The sequence below is a fragment of the Vombatus ursinus genome, unplaced genomic scaffold, assembly GCF_900497805.2.
Source record: "Vombatus ursinus unplaced genomic scaffold, bare-nosed wombat genome assembly UNPS02014773.1, whole genome shotgun sequence".
NCBI lineage: Eukaryota > Metazoa > Chordata > Mammalia > Diprotodontia > Vombatidae > Vombatus > Vombatus ursinus.
The window spans coordinates 17,599,861-17,621,309 of record NW_020954551.1 but is presented as its reverse complement, the minus strand read 5'-3'; the positions used below and the strand labels follow the sequence as shown (position 1 = coordinate 17,621,309).

The window sequence follows — 21,449 nt, the reverse complement described above, 5'->3', positions numbered from 1 at the left end:
GTGTGTGTGTGTGTGTGTGTGTGTGTGTGTGTGTGTGTGTGTGTGTATGTACATGTAGGGACAAGTTGCAGTACTGATAGCATGGGTGGAGCTTATACCAGTAGTGTGCATTTAATAATATTATTGCCAACAATCAATAACTAATGTAACAGTGGAGCCTTGTAATATAGCAAAAAAGAGTAGATTCCATTTTCAAGTACTTTCATTTACAGAGCACACTTTCTCTGTGACAAGTTCTTGAGACAGGTCACAAATGCATGTATCATTCCCATTCTACAGATGAAAAAGGAAGGCTCTGAGATGCCAAGTTCATAGCTCCAAATTACCATTAAGTGATTGGCTTGGGCCTTATACTTTGGTCCTTTGACCCTTGCTCCAGTGTTCTTCCCACTATGCTGTACTGGTTTATCCTTTAGAACTTGTAAAGCATAAGAGATAAGGATGGCAATGATAATTAAAATTCGGGAACAAACTCCAAGATTGCAAAGTAACTTTCATTTAAAGGAACTTTATGAAATATTTTAACCCCCCCCCCAAAAAAAGAGCTCCCAGGCATTAAGAGTATCCATTAATGTGTTGCACTTTTTTCTCTTGCCCAGAAGAGATATGGGCCAATTAAATGACTGAAATATAATGGAAGAGGTGTGAAACAATCTGCACATGGAACAATCCAATTCCATTTCAGTTCATTAACCGTTTGTTAAGTACCCACCTTGTGCCAGGTACTGTGCTAAGTACTAGGGATACAGAAAGAGGCAAAAGACAGCCTCTGCTGTCAAGGAGCTTACCATCTAATGGGGGAGACAACATGCAAACAGCTATATCTAAAGGAAACTACATGCAAAATAAATAGGAAAGAAGAAAGGGAAAGCACTGAAATGAAGAATTGCTAGGGAAGGCCAACCGAGGGAATCCGTTCCCTATGATAAAGGTATAGGAATATTAATAGAACTGTCTAGCAATTTCTATATCTGGGGCAATGGTTGGTTAGAATGGCATCGAGACTTGCAGTGTAAGCTCACTGGGGATGCTGCAAAAGAAAGGTAAGTAATTCCCAGTATGAGGTCCCTTCTATTTCTTGCCACTTTCCACCCTAATAAGAATGGACAGAGTAGGAAGCCCCTTCAAACCAGTGGAGTTTGTACCCTCTGAATTTTCCATCCTGGAACAGACCCAGTCACCTACCTAATTACAGCTTTGGTTTTGAATATGGACCTAAAAGATAGCAATACGTTTTCACTTAGCCTAGTCGCATCACTTTTCAGCCATGACTCCAAGGCTAATGTGATCCAACTTCAATCAGAATTTGAAGTGTTACTTAAACATTTGCTTAAGTGCATACCATTTGTACTGGGGATATAAAGCCAAAATGAAAAATGGTCCCTGTCTGCAAGGTACTTACAATCTACTGAAAGGATTCAACGTATTATCAAGTCAGAAAGCTTTTATTAAGCACTTACTGTATGCCAGGCACTGTGGATACAGAGAAAGGCAAAAGTAGTCCCTGCCTTCAGGGGGTTCACAATCTAATGGGAGAGACAACATACAAACAATTATGTCCAAATAAGATGTTTACAGGATAATTTGGAGGTAATGTCAGAGGGATGGCCCTAACTTCAAGGGGGACTGGGAAAGATTTCTTCCAGAAGTTGGGATTTTAGCTGGAACTTGAGGAAAGCCAGGGACTTTTATCAGTTAACATATACGTTCAATCCTCCTAATAAGCCCAGATTTTGACATAAAATTTGGGATCATCTCTAGTAAATATAAGAGAGGTAGTATTATGTGACAGATAAAGACCTGGCCTTGAAGCCAGGAAGGCCCAGATTCAAGTCTTCCCTCAGGTATGTACTGGCTGTGTGACCTTTGCTTGATCAGTCACTTTATCTCTTATTGCCCTAGACAACTCTCTAAGACTGTCAGTTACACAAAAGGGGTTTGAGCTCCATTGACAGAGAGACGTTCCTCAAATAAGACTCCCTATAACAATGAAATCATAGATCTAGGCCCTATCCTTATCCCCTTCTAGTTTTGCTTGTTTGTTTTTTAACAGTCTTCATTTTTTAAAGAAAAGTTTTTTTTCAGTATTGTAGATAAACTCAATTTTAAGAAGTATTTCTGTGCCTCAGTATTTCCCACTTAACAACCAATATGTAGGTTTAAGTAAACCTAGCTATTTTGAAACATGTCCCAAATCTACATATAAAACAAAATACTCCTGCAGAAAGACCTTCATTCCTGACATTTTAATTGTTCTCGCTGAATCACTGTTGGAAACCTCACATTCCTTTAGTATTATGTATTGTGAACATCTTTTCGTTTGGCTGTTCAATAACTTGCTAGAGAACAGAGCATGAGTGACATAAAGTTGTTCCTAATATGGTAACATTTTCATTTCCTGTTTGTTGAAAGATAAATGCTAAGGCTCTAAGGCTTTTTTATTTCTCCCTGAACTACAAGGGGGGAAAAAAAAATCTAATGTGATATGATTGGAATGGGCCAACCAGTTAGGATAAAATAAGATAAAACCGTCTTCCACTCCCTTTTGCTTCTGGACCCATCTTAAAAGAACAATTTAATTTAAAAATCTCATTCTTAATTGATTTTAAATGATTTTAGGATTAATTATATAACAGGACAAAAATCCATTGTCCAAAGACTGAGGCCCCATCTGGCCTTGAAGCATTTCTTCCACTCATAGACCAAGAAGCAGTAGAATGAATGAGACTTCCCTTTTCAAAATAAATCAGTAACTTGTCCTTCTTTTCACCATCTTTGTAGGGATGGCTCAGTGGGTTCAAGCCTGCGCCTTACCTTTTCCTCAGTTATTCCCTTTTCATCTTCTTTCAAGTACTTTTACTTTCTCTCTTGCAAAAAGGTGCCTTAACATTTTCCCCTGAGCCTTTTGCCAGATTTTTTCTTGGCCTATCAAAATCAGTTAGGAGCAGATCTGCCCCTAAGGCCCGTTTTTGGGCAGAGAGGGGGAAATCATTCAACAAATATTTAGTGAGCTCCTACTATTTGCAGAGAGCTGAAGAATTCCTTTTCTTTTAGGAGAAAATTACATCCTGACTAGATGAAAGTCTATGAGGGGCTCGGAATTTTGACAAAAGGAGCTCCTTCCAACTTTGTTCCAAAGGGAGACCTGACATTCTAGGCACCGTTGTTAGTCGTAGTGTGGTTTCTTAGAGCAGAAAATATTTGCCCTCACACTCTATGAATATCCTAGTACTCCAGCACAGTTTTAGGGTGTGTGCAACAAATTGCAGGTTAATTTTGCATAAACTCTGTTCATTTGTCTGGGTGTCTGTGTTTCACTGTTGCAACAAAGACTTTATGGGATTTAGCTGCATAACTCATTTTCCCTTGGCTTTTCCCTGAGCAGGATTGGTTAATAGACATGATTCACTGTTGTCTTCTAGCTGTCAGAGCTACAATGAACCCGTTGGTGCCAGCAGGTCTAGCTCCATGGTTAAGAGCCTAATGCATTTTGTATTGAGAAATACACTGGGCATCACAAATTAGTTTTAGTTTGGCAATAGGCGTATAGATTTCAAAACAATTAAGCAATAAATATTTTTTGGTCATGTGCTGTGGTGCCAACAGTTTAATTAGAAATAAGCATCATTTGGGATGTTAAAGTTGTAATGTATTTTATTCATAAAAATAACAGCATTCCTTGTCTCCCCTCCCTCTAGCTTGCAAAAGACAAAGAGCGCCTACAAGCGATGATGACCCACCTCCATGTGAAGTCAACTGAACCCAAAGCCACCCCTCAGCCTGTAAGTACCAGTATGGGGGATGGTAACTGCAAAACCTCCCTTTGTGGTCTCCTCTCTGCCCAAGAAGTAACATGTTCCACTTCAGAGAAATGTCAAAGAAAGAAAGAATTTGCCTCTCTGTAATCACGTGACATAGGCTAGTAGATGTAACTCAGGTAGATTTTAAGGAATTCATTATTTCTCACCCTCCCCCCCCCATGAAGACTTTTTTTTTTTTCATTCATTCAACAGGCTTTTTAGTATTCTACTATGTCTCCAGGCACTGAGTTAGGTGCTAAGGATGCAAAGACAAATATAAATCTTCTGTGGGGAGGAGGGAGAGAAAGACAGTAAAGTAAGCATATTTACTTACTTTTCATAATTAAGTACAAAACATATACAAATAAAGCATCATAGAACAGTGGGAAGGGTACTGACTTTCAAGTCCAAGCGCCTGGGTTCCAGTCCCAAATCTGACTGTTTGGCCTTGGGCAAATTGCTTAACTTGTCCCAGCCTTAACTTCTTCAGCTTTAAAATGAGGGTCAGATTCAGTGGATTCCAAGGTCTCTTGCTATTTCCAGCTATGATTCTCTGAGATTGCAAGACCATTTCTGGAGTGGGCAGAGCATCCTAGCATCTGGGGGCCTTAATTCATCTTGTGTAGGATGCAGCATTTGACCCGAGTCTCATTGAAAACTGTTGATTCTAAAAGTAGGAGGTGAGAAAGGGAATTCATTCCAGATATAGGGGACAGTCTATTCAAGGCAAGTAGGCTGAAAGGGACTTCAGAGTGATTGGCTTTCATGTAGAAGCAGATAGTATTAAATAAATGCCCATTGTTTTCTGAGCATAGTTGACCTGAATCCTGAATGACATTAACTTAAGGAAAGTTTCTTTCTTGGGCCTCTTCTCATGTTGCACATTGTTACTTTAATGGTTGTGCTTCCCAAATTTGTATATTTCTTTAAGATTTCCTAGTAGTTTTAACTGATTATTCAAAATGGAGAGAGTGCTTTGGTTCTTGATTTTAAGATTTGTCAGATTTAAAGGTACACTGCCTTTATTTGATTTTTGCCTTGAGTCACTGTGTGAAAATTAATTGAGCGTTGACAATCTATAGTTAGTACTAGCAATTTTAATCAATATGCAATGATGCAGCATAATGGCAAAGTATTGGTTTATCTGTTTTGACTGATTTTTTTCTATAAATAAAGCAAACACACACCCATATATGTATGATTTATGGTGATAGAAATAAAACGGAGTCAGACTATTAACCCAGCAAATATGGTAGCCTGCCAAGATACAGTTGGCAGACAAAATTAATGTCTGAAACAGAACACATTACAGAGATATAGAACATAAAATCATTAAACACTCCGCACATCCATTTTTACTAGAAAAGAATTCTCCATTTCCATGTGCTCTATAACAAATGGCTGCAAAAGTGATGCGTAGGCTCCTAGAAAACAGCTCCCCAACTTGACAGAACTGTAGAATCCAGAGTCAACTCCATTGGTCGCATAACTTCTTCTTTTAGGAAGGGACCTGGGAATAACATGAACCCAGTGAAGGAAATTCATTAAACCCCTGAAATTACTTGGGTGACCTTTTGTCAAATGAGTTCAACCAGTCACAAAGGAAACTTCTTGCCAGGAAACTATCTGAAAATCTTCAAATCATTCTAGCCTGCAGGTGAATGTTTCCTTCTGCGATGGGCCTGTGTATGTAGACCTAGCAATATGGAGGAGAAAAGAAGGTTTAGCTTCTATCTTTCCAGGTGGATTAAAAGTAACAACGGTAGAATAATGCTTGGGTCTCCAAACATTAGGCACAGGGGGCTTTGCAAGCATCAGCGCCCCCTTAGGAAGAGGGATTTAAAAACTAAGGAGAAGTAATTGCAAAGAGTCACGTATTGCTCAACTAGTGATCAGTTCAGAGTATTGGCAGGCAGCACCATATGCAAGCCTACTTTAATGAAATCGGCTACAAAAATACCAGTTGGTGTCGCCATGAAGACTAGTGGTAAGCCGCCAATAAACAGGGAATGGCAGCTGAAAAAAAAAATGAACAGGGAAAGAAGGTTTGTCTTGATTGGTATTAAAAAAAAATGTTTTACATTCTAGAAAATTATAGCTTTGATGGGGACCTCCTACTAAATTTATTTTTAACTGCTCTATTGAAAATTCTGTACCACTAGTCAACATTATCTCTCAGTTGCTCAGCACAGTGTTTCTTTATTAAAAGAAATAGGCACGAATATTTTTGACTGAAAAATTAATAGCTTTTGAATTCATACACAGCAGGTTTTCTTTTGCAAAGAAGTCCAATATCGCTGCACAGCACTTCTATAACCATTTATTTAGAGTCCAAGTAAAGCCTTTGACAGCCAGAGCAGTGTTACAAGCCAACATAAAGAACTCCAAGATGTAAACCAACAATAGGCAGTCTGTGTGAGGTTTGCCATTGTCAAATACATAGATTGTTTGGATTAGTTTATGTAAATGTACTGTTGTATTACCCTTTGAAAAAAAAAAAGATCACATTTGTATATGAAAAGTGGTTTCCTTCACAGGCAGCATTATAAATTCCTTATCCTTTAACTTACATGTTAGAAGTAAAAATTGGTGCCTGACAGGCCTATATTGTGTGACATTCTGTTGTTGGATTGAAACTGCCTTCTTTTCATTTATTGAAAAATAGAAAATTTTATTATAGATACCATCTTATAAATCAGAAATTATTAAAATATGTATAGCTGGAGCATCTGGAAATTAATTATAAAATGTCGAAGTATGGTATTTTGCATAAATTTTGTCTTCCTTGTGAAAAAAATACACATGCCCTGCAAACTCCCAAGTCTTTTAACTTCATGGTTCCAGGGATATCTGGTGACCATGTCTGTTGGATGGAACTTTCATGAGTGGTTAATTTATTCCTCCCCAAATAATAGAATGCTAGATGTAGGTCAGGATTAGTATCCATATGTCTGTCTCTTCATTTTAAACCACTCGTTATGAATGATTCAAACCCAGCAGAACATGTGGACTCGTATTATGGCCTATCCAGTGGCAGGATAGTTTACTAAAAATATTTTTACTCTTTCTAGCTAAAGGACTTGTGTGCTTATTTTTTTCACTTGTCAGTAACTAGGTGACAGAAAGTGTAGTCAAGCTTCTTACTTTAGGAAGAATGCCGTTTGCCCAACTTTTACCATTCATCCTAGTCAATTGTCCTGTACTCCCTCATTTAGTTGCACCAAATAAGATGCTATAGCACTTTTGGATACTCTGAATAGCAGCGGATCGTAGACTTCTTTTTGACTTTGCCCATCAAAGCAAGGTTACTCCCTGCTGTAGTTGTTTTTTTCCCCCAAATCCATAATGTTGAATAACATATTTTTTACTCAGTTTGTTCCTCAAGACCTTGGAAATGGGGCCAGCGTCTTTAATCATTGGTGGGTTGAGTTGGCTTGGTAAGTTTTCAAGTCAATTCAATTCCTGCTTTATCCCAGGAATTGTGGTAGATGCTTTGGGATACACAGACCAAACCAAAGCAGGCCCCGCTTTCATGGTGCTTACCTCAAGTTTCCAAGGGGTGACCCTCCACAATTCCACTTCCACCTACCTGCTTATACTTTTAGAATTCCCTAATTAAGAATAAAACCCTTCCGCACGATATAGAAAAATGGCTTAAAATGAAAAATACACTTAAGAAGGTGATATATTCACACTGGTGTATGTGACTCATCTCAGAGACTTTCATTAAGGCATGAGAGGACTTGGAGCACCTGAAATTTCAAGAAAATAGAAAGAAGGAGGAAAAAAAACTTAAGGTGAAGGGGAAGTGAGACTAGGAGCTTCTTAGAGAAGCTTCCTATTTGTCAAGCATTGCCCATGCGTGGAAGAACATTTGATGTTTCATTGGGATATGTAGCAACAGTTGTTGGTACGTGCAAAATATTCCTTGGAAGATACTTTGTTGGTGCATGTGTGCACATACTTAGGAGGAATTCCACTGTTTTGAGTCTTTCTGCTCAGATCCATTGAGAGCAAATGAAAACTTTTTCACTGGAGGTATTCATGCAGAGAGGGGATCATTTTGTCCTGGATGTTGTGAGGAAGGTTTTTGTTTCAGGTAGAGGTTGGATTAGATGATCTCCAGGCTTTTTACTAAGACTCTGACTCTACAATTCACAGTAAGATAAGAATTTTGAAAGTTATTGTAATAAATTTGGCTGATGTCTGTTGGTCATAGAGGCTCTGAATGCAGTTACATTGTCAGCCCAAATGAAGGAAACATAACTGCATATTGTTGGGAGGCAATTATCTCCCTCTTTGCCTCACGAGTTCCACCTTCAGCTCCTTCAAAGTAAATGGTGTCATCAGTAGGGTATAATCCACTGAGGTTTTTCCTTAGTGTGTTGTCCACAACACAAAACAATTAACAACAACCAATTGTATCTTCATTTTGACTTTTTTTCTAATTAACTTTTTAAAAAATTTCAGTGGACATTACTGTGTCAGGAAAACCATAATGGTATTTTATAATATCGGTTAAAGTTTCCATCTGCTTTGGAATATTACTTAACATCAAAGAACAACTCCCTATACAAGGGGAAAATAGCATTCTTTTATACCAGTGGACAAGTAATTATGTATACCTGGTAGTACATCCATCTTTATGAAATTGACATAAAACATTTACAGGGGCTTGGGCATTTTAAATGAAATGCACAGTTAGATATTCCTTTTTTTAATGTATTTTCTTTTACTCTACCATAGCAATTAGGACTGTTTGGAAAGTGTTTTTAGCAACTGTAAAAACAAAGTATCCAAAAAGCCTTTTAACTGTTGAAGTAATGACTGAGCATTCTAGTTACTGTAACTATACTTTATAGTTTGAAAAATAATGTTATACTGCAATGAAAAGAGATTCTCAAATACTGCGCACAAAAACCGTTTTTATATACTGTTTTTCATTAAGTCCCACTCCTCAACTAAGGTTTCTTTAGTATCACTGCCAATAATAACACCTGCTAAATGATTACTCTTTGCCAGAGCCAGCATCTACTATAGCAATGTGTCCAGACTGAAAGCGTACAGGAAGACACCATCTCCTGACAAAGCCTTGGGCCACCACCCACTGCACTGCCCTCCGCTCTGTGTGGGAACTCCCCTGCTGCCTTTAGAAACAGTCTTTAAAGAAGAGTGATTAATGTCCAGACATTCTCAGCAGTTACACAGCATCAGCTTTAGCTCTGATCTGACCAGCAGTGCTGATGGCAGACAAGCTGGTTCCCCAAACCAACCATGCGGTCCTACTGTTCTGTGCAATTAGGACACTTGGTATTTGAGTTTCAGTCTTGTCTTTTGTTCCTGTAAGACATGAAATGAACACAAACAAAAATAAAACTGAGTTCTTATAGCCACTCAAAACAAGTCCATTTCTGTCAAGGGGTTGCCTCACTGGTTTGTTTATGAAAATTGTTGGTGACTCACACATCATCTTTAAAAGGGAAGGAAGGTTACTGTTTAGCAGTAAAGGTTAATAAAGAGTATTAAGCAGGATATTGAAGGTTGATACAATCATGATAGCTTATGGAAATGCTCTATTAGTCTATGTTTCCTTGCTTGTTATTTCGCAGCTCGACTGCCAGGAGAGGAGGTCTGTCTCCCAAGTATAAATAACTTTCTTAATACAAAGAAAATAATAAAACTTGGGAGTTTGTTCAGCCAGAGTCAGGGACGCAGATCTTTCAAAGTTTCAGAGAGGCTATCTTAAGCCGAAATCACCACATGATGGAAACTGCTGCAAACAAAGTATTAGGTGTTACCAACTTTTCTAAACATAGCAACTTCTTTTTAAATAGAAAATGAACACAATAAGAAAAATCGGGTTTCCATCAGGAAAAGAAACCCTCCCAGTCCAATCCCTTCCTGCTCTTTGCCCCTGTATAATTATCTTCTAAAACCTTAACTGCAATCAGAAACCAAGCACACACACTTTCATTTCTAATTGCTGATTATATTAAGATTTAATAGTTTACAATTAAGATGAATATTTCAAGATTACAACAAAACCAACACTATTCATAATTTGTGCTAATGTTCTTAATTCCATGATTAATTTGTGTCTACATTTTATAGACACCCCTTAATTAAAAAAAGGAAGTTTGGGATGAAAATAGAGCCTGTTTCTAATCCTTTCCCCACCCTCAGTATTCTCTTTCCTGTGACCTCAGCCCTATAAGATCATTCCCTCTTCAAGGCAAGTTGATAGTATCGTCAAACAGAAGTACAGAAGTAAAAATTGGGCAGCACCTGCCAAGGTCGCCACTTCCTTCACTTGAGAGTTGGTCCATTTCACAGATGGTTATGGGAGAGGAAGCCCCCAATATTCTGGAGTCCCAGCCTCGTGTTCTTTTCCTCACAGACTGCAGTCATGTTTAATTTGGAAACTGGGCTCTTTTGGCAAATTAGCAATTAGAACAATTTTGTGGGAATATGTATATGTGTCATTAGTTTTCCTGCAAATTAATAGCAAGAGCAGAGGTCAGGCAGAAATTTTCCACTTGACTGCAGCTCCTCTGTTGAGATTTGGCACTTTGTTTTGGAACGGCCACAGCTGCTCCAAGCCACACTCTTCCTCTAGGAACTGTCTTTTAATTAGTTTACCTCATAGCCATTATTACAAATATTACTGCCTCCCCTCCTTGAAATAGAATTACTGTTTCTACAAAATATTCCAGTGACATCTTGCACCACTGCACATTGATGGTGGGGGTCATTCGAATGCAGCGTTTAATCATTAGATCACCTCCATAAGCATCTCCTAATTAGAGTCCTTACAATACAATTTTATCTGGTAATTAGCTGAGATTGGCTGCTTCCTCTGTAGCTTATTAGTAGCAACCCAGCAGTGGGTGTGAATCACAGTGTCATTTGTCAAGCCTGTTAAAGTCCCCTCTTCCCTCTCCTCTTTTTCAGTATTTATTTCTAGTTGCTACCTGTACTCCAAAGCCTGAAGAAATGTTACTCACTTTCTGTTCTTTCGGTGGAGAATACTGACCTTTATGGGTTTGGGGTTTTTTTTTTTTTTTTTTTTTTTGGTCTTCTAGTAGAAGCAGACCAAGTGTTAGGTTTTTTATAAAGTAGAATAGTTGAACGCCTTTTGAAATGGATGAAATGTTATCACTATGACTTTTCCAAAAGAAGAAATCATCAACTGTCCTTATATATGGACACCTAAAATGCTTTGGGTTTGCTGGCAGTTATCAGATGTTTCAGTGGACTTTGATTTTGTGCAACAGAAATAAAATCCAGTGGGTTTGATCTTTTTTTTTTCCCCTTATGAAATCAGACAGTGCTGGTATGTTATGGCATGATGGAAGCTAATATTTACTCCATGTTAATTTTTAATATCACTTTTTTCCAAATATATAAATGACCTACTGATTTATGAACCACTAGATAATATTTGTAAATTACAAAGAAAGAAAAAACCAGCAGTATAAATGCAAACATTTAAAAAAAAACAAAACTCTCCAACAAATTAGTTCCAAGGGGGAGCCTGTAAAGTAAATTAGGAGTGATAATGATTTGTTCACTTTGTTAACTTATTATTAAGGAAATCATAAGATGAGCTCTGCCCTTTTAGGAGCCTGTCTGCCACCATATTTTTTCCAAAGCGTTCCAAGCAAGAACTTCTGGCACAGTCACATCTGCAGAGGGTCTTGGTTTCGTGAATTAATTTCTTTGGAGTTTTGCTTGAATTGATGCTTATGTGGATGGTGGCGGGCTAGCTCAATTGCTTTCAGTATGGTGCAAATGAAGTCAAGCTCATGAGTCACATCCCTGTGGGAGTCAGTTGGCTTTACACTTTTCCATAACCATAGTCTGCTCCCTTGACCCTGAGCAGCTATCAGGTAAATGTGTGCCACTGAATCACAAGGGTAAGCCCTTAAGGAGGTTGTGGTTGGATAATTGCAAATGTACCAGCAAAAAGGAGAGGGGGTGGGTAGGGGACTGGTAAGAGAACTACTCTAATTGATGGAGGGTCACTGGTGATATCTTTCCATTCAAATAAGTGCCTGAAGGCATCAGAGATTAACACACACACACACACACACACACACTCACTCACTCCTGACTTTGGGGAGCAGATATTTTATTTAAGGGGTATATAAAGCATGTACATAGATGAGTAAACACAAGGTAATTTGATGAAGAAGGGAGTGTTAATGGGGTAAAGAGCGAGGAATCCAGGAAGATTTCCCCCAAGAAGTGACACCTGAGATGAAGAAAATCTCTGAGAGACAGAAATAAGGAAGGATGGGTAGGATATAGTCTAGGAATGAAGGGAGCAAGAAGACTTAGTATAATTTAACTGAGGTGGGAGATGAAATGTGGAGTTTGGTAAACATCTAGTATTCTACATGTGGGGAGTGTATGATAGAGTAATGTATTAAAATATACAGCCCCTAAATATTTTAATTGACAGAATTTTTTTTTGATGTAAGAAGCTTTTCAACAAATAAGCAAACTACCTCCTAGAAAAGCATATATCTACTGCAAACCACTATGTAGGACTGCTTAGTGGAATAATTGCAATCATGTTAATTTCCACTTTTATTTTATCATTTTTGTTGAGATTGAGTTTTGTTGCCTTTAAGTCTGTCTTCATTTAAGCTCTTGCACACGTCATTCTTTTGGCCCTGCTTCCTTCACTCCACATCAGTTCGCATGGGACTCCCATATTTCTCTGAGTTAAGCTTCCTGCACCAGTACGCCACCATTCGCTAAGCCCTTCCTCAATTTTTTTTCCTCCACTTTATTGCTATTACAGATAGTACTGCCATGAATTTTTTGGGGGGAGAGGGTAAATGCAAACCTTTTCTTGCTGTTAGTAACCCCCTTGGGTTTAAACTCAGTTGATTAAAAGTGTGAGTAATTCACTAACTTTTCTTACAAAATTCCAAAATTGTTTTCCAGAACCAGTCTCTTTTTTTTTTGCTACTGTATTTTACCTTAGAAGTTAATATTTCCTGAATCTTTCAGAATTTCTCTTTAAAATAGAAAAAGTACATAAGACATTAATCTGTGTTGGAATTCTAAATACAATGTATAGGGTTTTTTGTTTTGTTTTGTTTTAATTATTTCTACAATGTCATTAGAAACCAAATAACTGTTTATAATCCCTAATATGCAAATATATTTCGAGATTCTTTTTATAATGTAGAGGTAGGCTCTTTTAGATATATTTGTCCATTTGCATATATTTTTATTTTAATCATGTATCGATAAGATGCCGCACTCCCAAAGAGCCCTCAATAAATGGCATAATAACAGAAATATAGAGACAAGTAAATCCTTTCTCTGAGTGAAGTTTATTATGAAGGGTCTTAAAACTGTTTTAAAATTATTTCACCAACAATGTATCAAGAAACTGATTTCATCAAAGTAGTGGTGTGGAACTTCTTTCAATGCAGACCTCAGTCCGTCTATAATTGATAGCCTTGGAAATTGTAAAGCATAAATTAATGAAGCATCTAAGGTTTTTTGTTTTTCAGTTGTGTGTATCTGAGCATCAAAACATATATGCTTACTATTATAATAAGTGTATTAAAACTAGGTGTCATTTTTATTTTTTAGAATAGCCAAGTTGAAATTCTCCCTCCCCAAACCCTCATCTCTCACACGTGCACAGAAACATCCATAGAATCATGACAAATACTAATTATTAGAGCATTTTGTACAGAATAATGGCCAAAAGATTTTGATATAGCAAAATCCAAATAGCTGATAGCCTGTCTGAGACATTTGTAATAAAATATCTTGCTTTTCTCAAGCAAGTCCTCATCTTGCCCTTCATAGCTCTCCGTGTACCTCCTCCCTACCTTCCCAGTCTTATTTCCTATTTTCCCTATCCTGGCTTCAGTGCTTCAGCTAGCCTGCTCTTCTGGCTGTGCCCCAGAGCTTTGTACATTCTGTCATTTATGTCTGAAAGGCACTTCCTCCTTCCCTTCACCTCAGTTCAATTAAGCTCCTACTTTGTGCCCCAGACACTCTGCTAAGCAGTGGAGATACAAAGATTAAAAACAAATGTCCATGCCCACCACGTCATTTATTTTCTCCATAGAATCTGCAGCTTCTTTCAGTGCTAGCACAGGTCCCATTGCCTACATGAGGCCTTTCATAATGCCCCCTCCTTCCCAGCTGTTCTCTCCCTCTTGAAATTACTTTCTGTTTTAAAATCCACTTGGTATTTACTTACCTTTGATCATGTTGTGTCTACCCAGTAGAATGTAAATCCCTTGAGGGCAAGGACTCTCTTTCATTTTTGTCTTTATCTCCCACCCAGTAACACAGTGTCTGACACAAAGAAAGTGCTTAATAAATGTTTGCTAAATTAGTAAACTCAACAAAATGAAAATCTGAAGACATACTCACCTCTATAAATATCATTGTAATGTTAATTAGTATACATAGTAAATAATGTTTTCTGGGTATTTATGCAGTCATACATTGGAATCGTGAAGAAATCATTTTGTGAAAATGTCATTAGTTTTAAAGAAAAACTCATGTTCAGAATTCTCTCAGCAGTTATTTTATTATAGATTTTCGTTCTTTAGTCAGTGAATTTTAGTACAGTTTGGTTTCAAGGATATTGTTAGGTTTGCTTTAAAGGGAAATGAAGATGCTGAGTTCTTCCTTAGTCAAGTGTTTAGTTAACTCTTCCTTCAGAATCAATTCAAGATAAAGGTGGGGTGGGGGGGACAAACTGATCCGTTTCCCAGCCAAACCTCTATCTTCCCACAAGATCTTGTCCAGGACTAAGAAAATGATTACCATTTTTGTCAATCAAAGATAAACCACCACAGATAAATTGTCTTTTTCAGTGGAAATTCCCCTTGGGTGTCCATTGACAATTTCCTGTTCTGCTGATGTCTTCACAATAATAAACCTAGATGTGTATCCATGGCCTTATTCTTGCATGGCTTTCGATGGGTTTCATGTTATGAAGGTCTTTCAAAACAGAATTTCTCACTTTTCTTCCTAGTTGAATCTGGTATCAAGTGTCACACTCTCCAAAACAGCATCGGAGGCTTCTCCACAGAGCTTACCTCATACGCCTACTACCCCCACGACACCCATCACTCCTGTCACCCAAGGACCTTCTGTCATCACTACCACCAGCATGCACAATGTGGGACCCATCAGAAGGCGGTACTCAGATAAATACAATGTGCCCATTTCTTCAGGTAACTTCTTTACTCCTCTTCATTTTAGATCACTACATGCTAGCATTTTGATTTTTGTAGATGCGAAAATTAACAGGACAATGATTCTTATTTAGCAGATATTGCGCAGAACCAAGAATTTTATAAGAACGCAGAAGTTAGACCACCCTTTACGTATGCATCTTTAATTAGGCAGGTAAGTAAAATCCCCCAAAAGAGAACCAAAAAAAGCACACATGTCTCTGTACATCTTATATTGATGAAATAGATTTAAAACCGTTTAGTATGCAGGCATGCTCAAACCTTTTCTATAAGGTTTTTTAAAACTGCAATATATAACATAATTGCTTTTGATTAAGTATTACAATACGATGTGATTATTAGGAAATTCATTTCACACAACAGTGAAAATGAGCCTGTTTAAAGATGGCAAGTCAATTATCACAAGCTACAGTAATCTCTGATCCCTAGAATTAATCTGAGCTCTAAATAATTACTGAGCTTTAATCAGCTAGTGAAATGTTTTGCATTTCTCTTTGATTCTGCTTTATGAATGACTAATAAATTAATATTTCTGTAAGGAAACAGAAATAAAAACTCAAAACAATTAGATAATTCCATTTTGAATTTTGCTATTGAACTGTTAAATACAACCATTAATCTTAGATCGTTCTGTGAAAGTCTTCTTAGGATTTTTGCTCCGAATCACAATGGTTTAATATTTTCAAAGAAAGGTGTGATGGTGATTGTGATGAAATGGTCATAAATTCTCTTCCATTATTATTCATGTCATAGGCTATTCTTGAATCTCCAGAAAAGCAACTAACCCTAAATGAAATCTATAACTGGTTCACGCGAATGTTTGCTTACTTCCGGCGCAATGCAGCAACGTGGAAGGTAAGCCTTTTCATACACCTTCCTCTTGTCTTTGGTTTTTATCATGTCTAAAATAGACACCGCCAACAGATGACATGATACAGTTGTAACACCACGAGGGCATTAAATCTATATTGCTTGTTTTGACACACAAAAACGATCTCATCCACAGGAATGATTTGAGATTTGGCAGGAAACTTCTTCCGTCTTTGAAAAGCACTAATTGAAGCCTCTCATTATTGGCTTTCTCTCCCATGATTATACCAGTTCATCTGTGGTTGTTGCTCTTAGCAGTGAAATTCTATCTTTCCAGCTGGAATATGTAGGATAAAGGGATAGAGTGTTATATTGGGCTTGTCTTGTGACTTACACAAAGCTTTCCATTCTTCTAGCCCTTCACCCACAACCGTCATTAGTGGAGATGGATAATTTGTTTCTCAACCGATTGATACCTGGGAAAAAATATTCTACCATCTTATCACAACTCTCTGGTTTATAATTAGGTTGGATAAAAATTAATGCATGGGATGGGAAAAGGCCAAAATGATATAAGCTAGGCTATTTGTTTTTCAAGTGACTGTTGGTTTTTTTTTGTTTTTTTTTTTTTTTTTTGGATTATGATGGACTTGTCTTTCACAGCATGAAGTGGCTTCAGACATAGTTAACACTCTCCCTCCCCAAACAAATGTCTTTTTTCCTTCTGAATAGAACAAGAAAATACTGGAATCTTCCTATAGCTCCCTTTGCAGTGATCTCTCAGGGTTTCATTCAGCTACACTGTTCTATGAGTTTATATGATTAAGCTCAGGATAAAGCAAATTCATCTTGGACACCCTATTTAAAGTCCCCAGGGAGCTTCAATTGCATGGTTGTCTCAGGGCAGTTCCAGTGGACTCCCCTAAGTTTCTTTCTCATTTTTTTTTTTCTGAGCCAATTCCTGGGAACCAAAGAGCTCCCTTTCAGATAAGGGTGAGCCATCATCATGGGTGTTACCTGGAGCATTAGATGCTGAATTTTGTTTAATTATTTTTTCTTAAATGATGATGGGATCTAAAAAATAGCTCATGCTCTAAAAGGGGATAAGTATTATTTGTTTTATCCAAAATACACAAAATAATCCCATTGTTATTTCCTAATGATAACTGTAATGGAAGAAATACTATTTTGTGTCAAAATACTTTTGGAATTTTAAAAATTCTGTTACTTACGATGGATAGGATTAACTGAAGACCATCATCTAGGCTATGCAGACTAAGTAGGTAGACCCTCTAGTGAATCAATGATAAGGAAACATGGTATCTGAGGTAAAGATACAAAGAACCTTGAACTTGATTGAGAATTTGGGCCCAGTACCATCCTGGTCAAAATTGAGGGAGCTATAAAGCCTAAACAGGAAAGAAAATAATTTACCTTTATTTGGAATGACAAAAACTCCTAGGCATTGACATAGTATTTAGACTTAGGTTTTCAGACTTAACTTTTTCCACATGCAAAAATTGCCAACATAGGGGCCGTTAAATAGTGATGATCGTAGTTGGAATGATTGAATACCTAATATATGTGTCTTTAATTGTACCCACAGTTCCTTATTTACATTATCACCCATCCTAGATGCAGAATTAGATGACAAGTTAAGGTTATGTTTGAGAGGAGCCAGTATGTTCAATATCTATTATCTTTTTAAAGAAAATTTGTTTCAGTTAGTTTGCATTATGAAGATGTGTGTATGTGTACACTCACACACACACACACACACACACACACACACACACACACACACACACCCTTAGCTAAATTTCTGTTTTTCCTTTGCAAATTTATATACATAGTCATGAAACTGAGAGAGTGCAACCACAGTGTGTTTTTTAGGAGACATTTTCTCTTTTTACCAGTTGGTACTCTACGTTTTTTCACCCCATTTAGTTGCTTTAAAATGTCAGATAATGATTGGGAATAAAATATAGCTAGTATTTATATAGCGCTTTGAGGTTTGCAAAGCACTTAACAGATTTCTCATTTTATCTTCACAACATTCCTGGGAATTAGGAACTATTATCGCCATTTTACAGATGAGGAAATTGATGGAGAGAGACATTAAGTGACTTGCCCAGGGTCACACAGCTAGTAAGTATCTGAGGTCAAATTTGACCTCAGGTCTTCCTGCCAGGTGGCTCAATGGATAGAGTGCCAGACCTGGAGTTAGGAAGATTGATCTTCCTGAGTTCAGATCTGGTCTCAGACACTTAGTAGCTATGTGACCCTGGTCAAGTCACTTTGCCTTGTTTGCCTCATTTTCCTCATCTGGAGAAGGAAATCACAAACCACTCCAGTATCTTTGCTAAGAAACTGCAAATGGGGTCATGAAGAGTTGGATGTGACTGAAAATGACTGAGCTACAACTTCCTGACTCCAAGTCCAGCACTCTATTCACTGCACCACTTAGCTGCCTCACCCAATAATTATTCATGTTACTGTTCATTCTTTCCATGTGTAATCTATGCCTGGATTTGTTGTGAATGTTCTTTTTAATTTGTTTGATACTTTACCTTGCACATAGGAGTGGTTTCTTATATGATATATGGGCCATGCTTGTCAATCACCTCTTTGGAAATTGCCTTCCAAGCTTGTTTCCAAATCACATGAACAGAAAAATAAAATACCTCTTTACTTTCTTGTCATAGCTAGTTTTTTTTGAAAATTTATTTACAATGTTTGGGGGGAGGGAGGGTGGTCTGTTACAGCAGAGTTAAATGCAACCACAGGGACCATTCAGTCCAACCTCTCCATGAAAAATATCTTACTTGATGAGGGGTCATCCAGTTGTTGTGATCAAGTAGAATTCTCACTGATCTTAATTCACTGAGACTAGGTTCTAAATGACTTTTGCCTATTAAAAAAAATCAAATTCACTCGTAAAGAACAGTTGCCCACATTGATGGTACATGTAAGAATGTGTGACAAGGCTTAAAAGGCAGCTCCCAAAGAGGAGATCAAGAAATGTTTTAAGAAATGAAAAGTAGTATCATTGGACTATATAGTCTCTAAAGGTGATGATTTTGAATTGCATAGTACTCTTGGTTTGTCATGAAATTTTGAGGGATTTGGCTTAAAAAAAATCAGTCTTAAGGAACTTTAAAACCATATATTGCCTAGCAGGTTTTGATGTGCGTTTCTAGAAGGAATACCTTACTCAGAGCACTCAACAACAGTAAAATTACAAGCCCAGTAAAAGAAAAAACAAAACAAAACTTCTAAGCCCACCTCCCAGGAGCCACCACCATTTTCCATTGAGATTGGAAAGTTTCAGTCTTGGAGCTCACAAATTGGTGATGCGCCCACGTATCAAGACTGTGCCAGTTCTGAATAGCTCACCAACTAAAAAACAAGAATTCTGGCTCTTCTGCTTTCTAGCTATATCCCTTGGCCTCAGTTCCTTCATTTGTGAATTAAGGCTAATGATTCCTGTCTTGTCTGATACCTTCCAGGGTCAGTGAAAGTGCTTTGAAAACTATAAAGTGCTTAAAAATATGTAAGAGTATTATTCAGTTGAAAGGTTTTGTGGGGGAAGGGAGTTGTAAGCCAAACAAAATTAAGAAACCTCTCAAGATAGACAATAAGGACTGTCCTTCATCCTGAATCCAAGGAAGGGTATAGAAGAATCAGTGGTTTACACCTTTGCTTTAAAGTACTTTTAAAGGACAGAGCGTGAGCATCTTAGCTTAGGAATGACCAGCAGAAGGGCACTTTCGACCATAAGGAAGAAACATGTGTCTGTAACAGCAATCAGCTGCAGGGATCTCATCATTTTGCCACCAAGAGCCCTTCCCATGTGTTCTTTTGGCTCTTACTCAGTTCAGTAAGTCACTTGCCAGCAGTGAGGGCCAACTTTTGTTTCTGTATATTAAGGGAAGACGTGACTTAATGATGGATGCTGATCTCTGGGGTGAAGTAGGAATTGGAGGTGTAGGGGTGGTAGTGGCAAATGCCATTTAAAGTGAAAGTTATCTCATCAGCAACATGTGGAGAAAGCCTTTGATTCCTCAAATAAAACTTAGGATGATACTTAATAGAAGTTTCTAAAGCCAAAACCCTCAATGAGTATCTGATATTGTTAACTCAGAATTTTTTTTTTCTCTGTTCTGTTAAAAAACTGCTTTTTTTTTCTAGGAGAGGATTTCATGGTTTAAACAATTTATATTTTGAAGATATATTAACAGTGCTGTTATATGTTTTGTAATGTGAAACCTACTGTTGGTTGGTGTGCATACACAAAAAAAAATTTTTACTCGTTATAATTTCAGTCTAGTCACTGGTCATTTCTAAAGTACTAATTCCTAATTTTGGTCCTGAGATTTTATTTTCACCTTTGGAAAAGAAAATTGTAACTACATACCAGTGGTCCACGGGGGTGGCAGATAATGGGATGATTTTACAAATGCAGACTGTTAGGCTGAATTTACTGCTGTTTTTGGACAATGACAAGCCTTTTCTTATAGAAAATTCTGAATTTTTTCTCTTTTATACCTGCTGCAGAATGCAGTGCGTCATAATCTTAGTCTTCACAAGTGTTTTGTGCGAGTAGAAAACGTTAAAGGGGCAGTATGGACAGTGGATGAAGTAGAGTTCCAAAAACGAAGGCCACAAAAGATCAGTGGGTATGTCCACCATGTTTGAACTTCTTAGCCTAGCTTGGATCATGCTTACAGTTTCACGTAGAGGCTTTTGGCTGCTAGACGGCATTAGACGAAGAAGGCGGTTTCACGTTGTTTCAGTTAAGGGAACAAAAAAGCATTTCATCACTACTGTTTGTATGCCCACCAGTCTCCCTGACCCTGCTTGCTTGGTGTCCGTTGCATCACATGCTAGTAGCTTGTAGGCGGCAATGCATATTAACCCTCACAAACCATTTGCTTATGCTTATCGCATTTTATTTTCTTTTTCCTTTTCCTTGTATTTGATGTCTGTTCTACCCCCAATCCCGCGTCCCTTTGTTTCCACTTCATCTCCTTTGCTGCTGCTCTTGTCCCAGGGTGCCATTCGCACCAACCTCTCCCTGCATAAGTGCTTTATCAGAGTAGAGGATGAGTTTGGGTCCTTTTGGACTGTTGATGATGAAGAGTTTAAACGTGGCCGCCATATTCAACGAGGCCGTCCTCGAAAATACTGCCCTGATGAAAACTTTGACGAGCTTGTTGCACAGTAAGACTTTTTACTTGCTTTTATTTTTTTTTCTGCTGTTGCTTTGCTTTGCATGGTTGACTCATCTCATGTAGTTTTGCATTTCACCAATAGTGATGCCACACGTTCTTACAATGGAACTAAGTTTTGTGATTGTACATGTATTTCTCTTGTTTCTCTCAATACCAGTGCCTTGAATAATGCTTTTTTGACATCTTTAATGCAAATGTGGGTTGTAGCAGGATTCAGCAACTTATTGTGACCCTCTAATTGAACAGTTGATAGTGACCCTGTAATTGAGATATATTGTTCCAAGTGGAAAGGCAACTCTTACTTAGGTTTGGAATTTGCATTTAATGAGACTCAGGTTAATCTCTTCCTACTGTTCATT

At 37.7% G+C, this 21,449-nt stretch overlaps 1 protein-coding gene across 7 annotated transcripts in view; it reads left to right on the top strand.

The window, feature by feature from the left end:
* The window catches only part of FOXP1 (forkhead box P1), a 684,561-nt gene that overhangs the window by 647,278 nt on the left and 15,834 nt on the right, over positions 1 to 21,449 (top strand). For 5 of the 7 annotated variants that reach the window (XM_027864120.1, XM_027864123.1, XM_027864119.1 and 2 more), the window contains 5 exons: positions 3,699 to 3,782; positions 14,824 to 15,025; positions 15,121 to 15,200; positions 15,800 to 15,901; positions 20,414 to 20,535. In XM_027864120.1, the coding sequence (XP_027719921.1) occupies positions 3,699 to 3,782; positions 14,824 to 15,025; positions 15,121 to 15,200; positions 15,800 to 15,901; positions 20,414 to 20,535 (590 nt within the window). Of the gene's footprint in view, positions 1 to 3,698; positions 3,783 to 14,823; positions 15,026 to 15,120; positions 15,201 to 15,799; positions 15,902 to 20,413; positions 20,536 to 20,909; positions 21,080 to 21,449 lie in introns of all 7 variants that reach the window. The other 2 variants (XM_027864125.1, XM_027864124.1) reach the window with 2 other exon arrangements.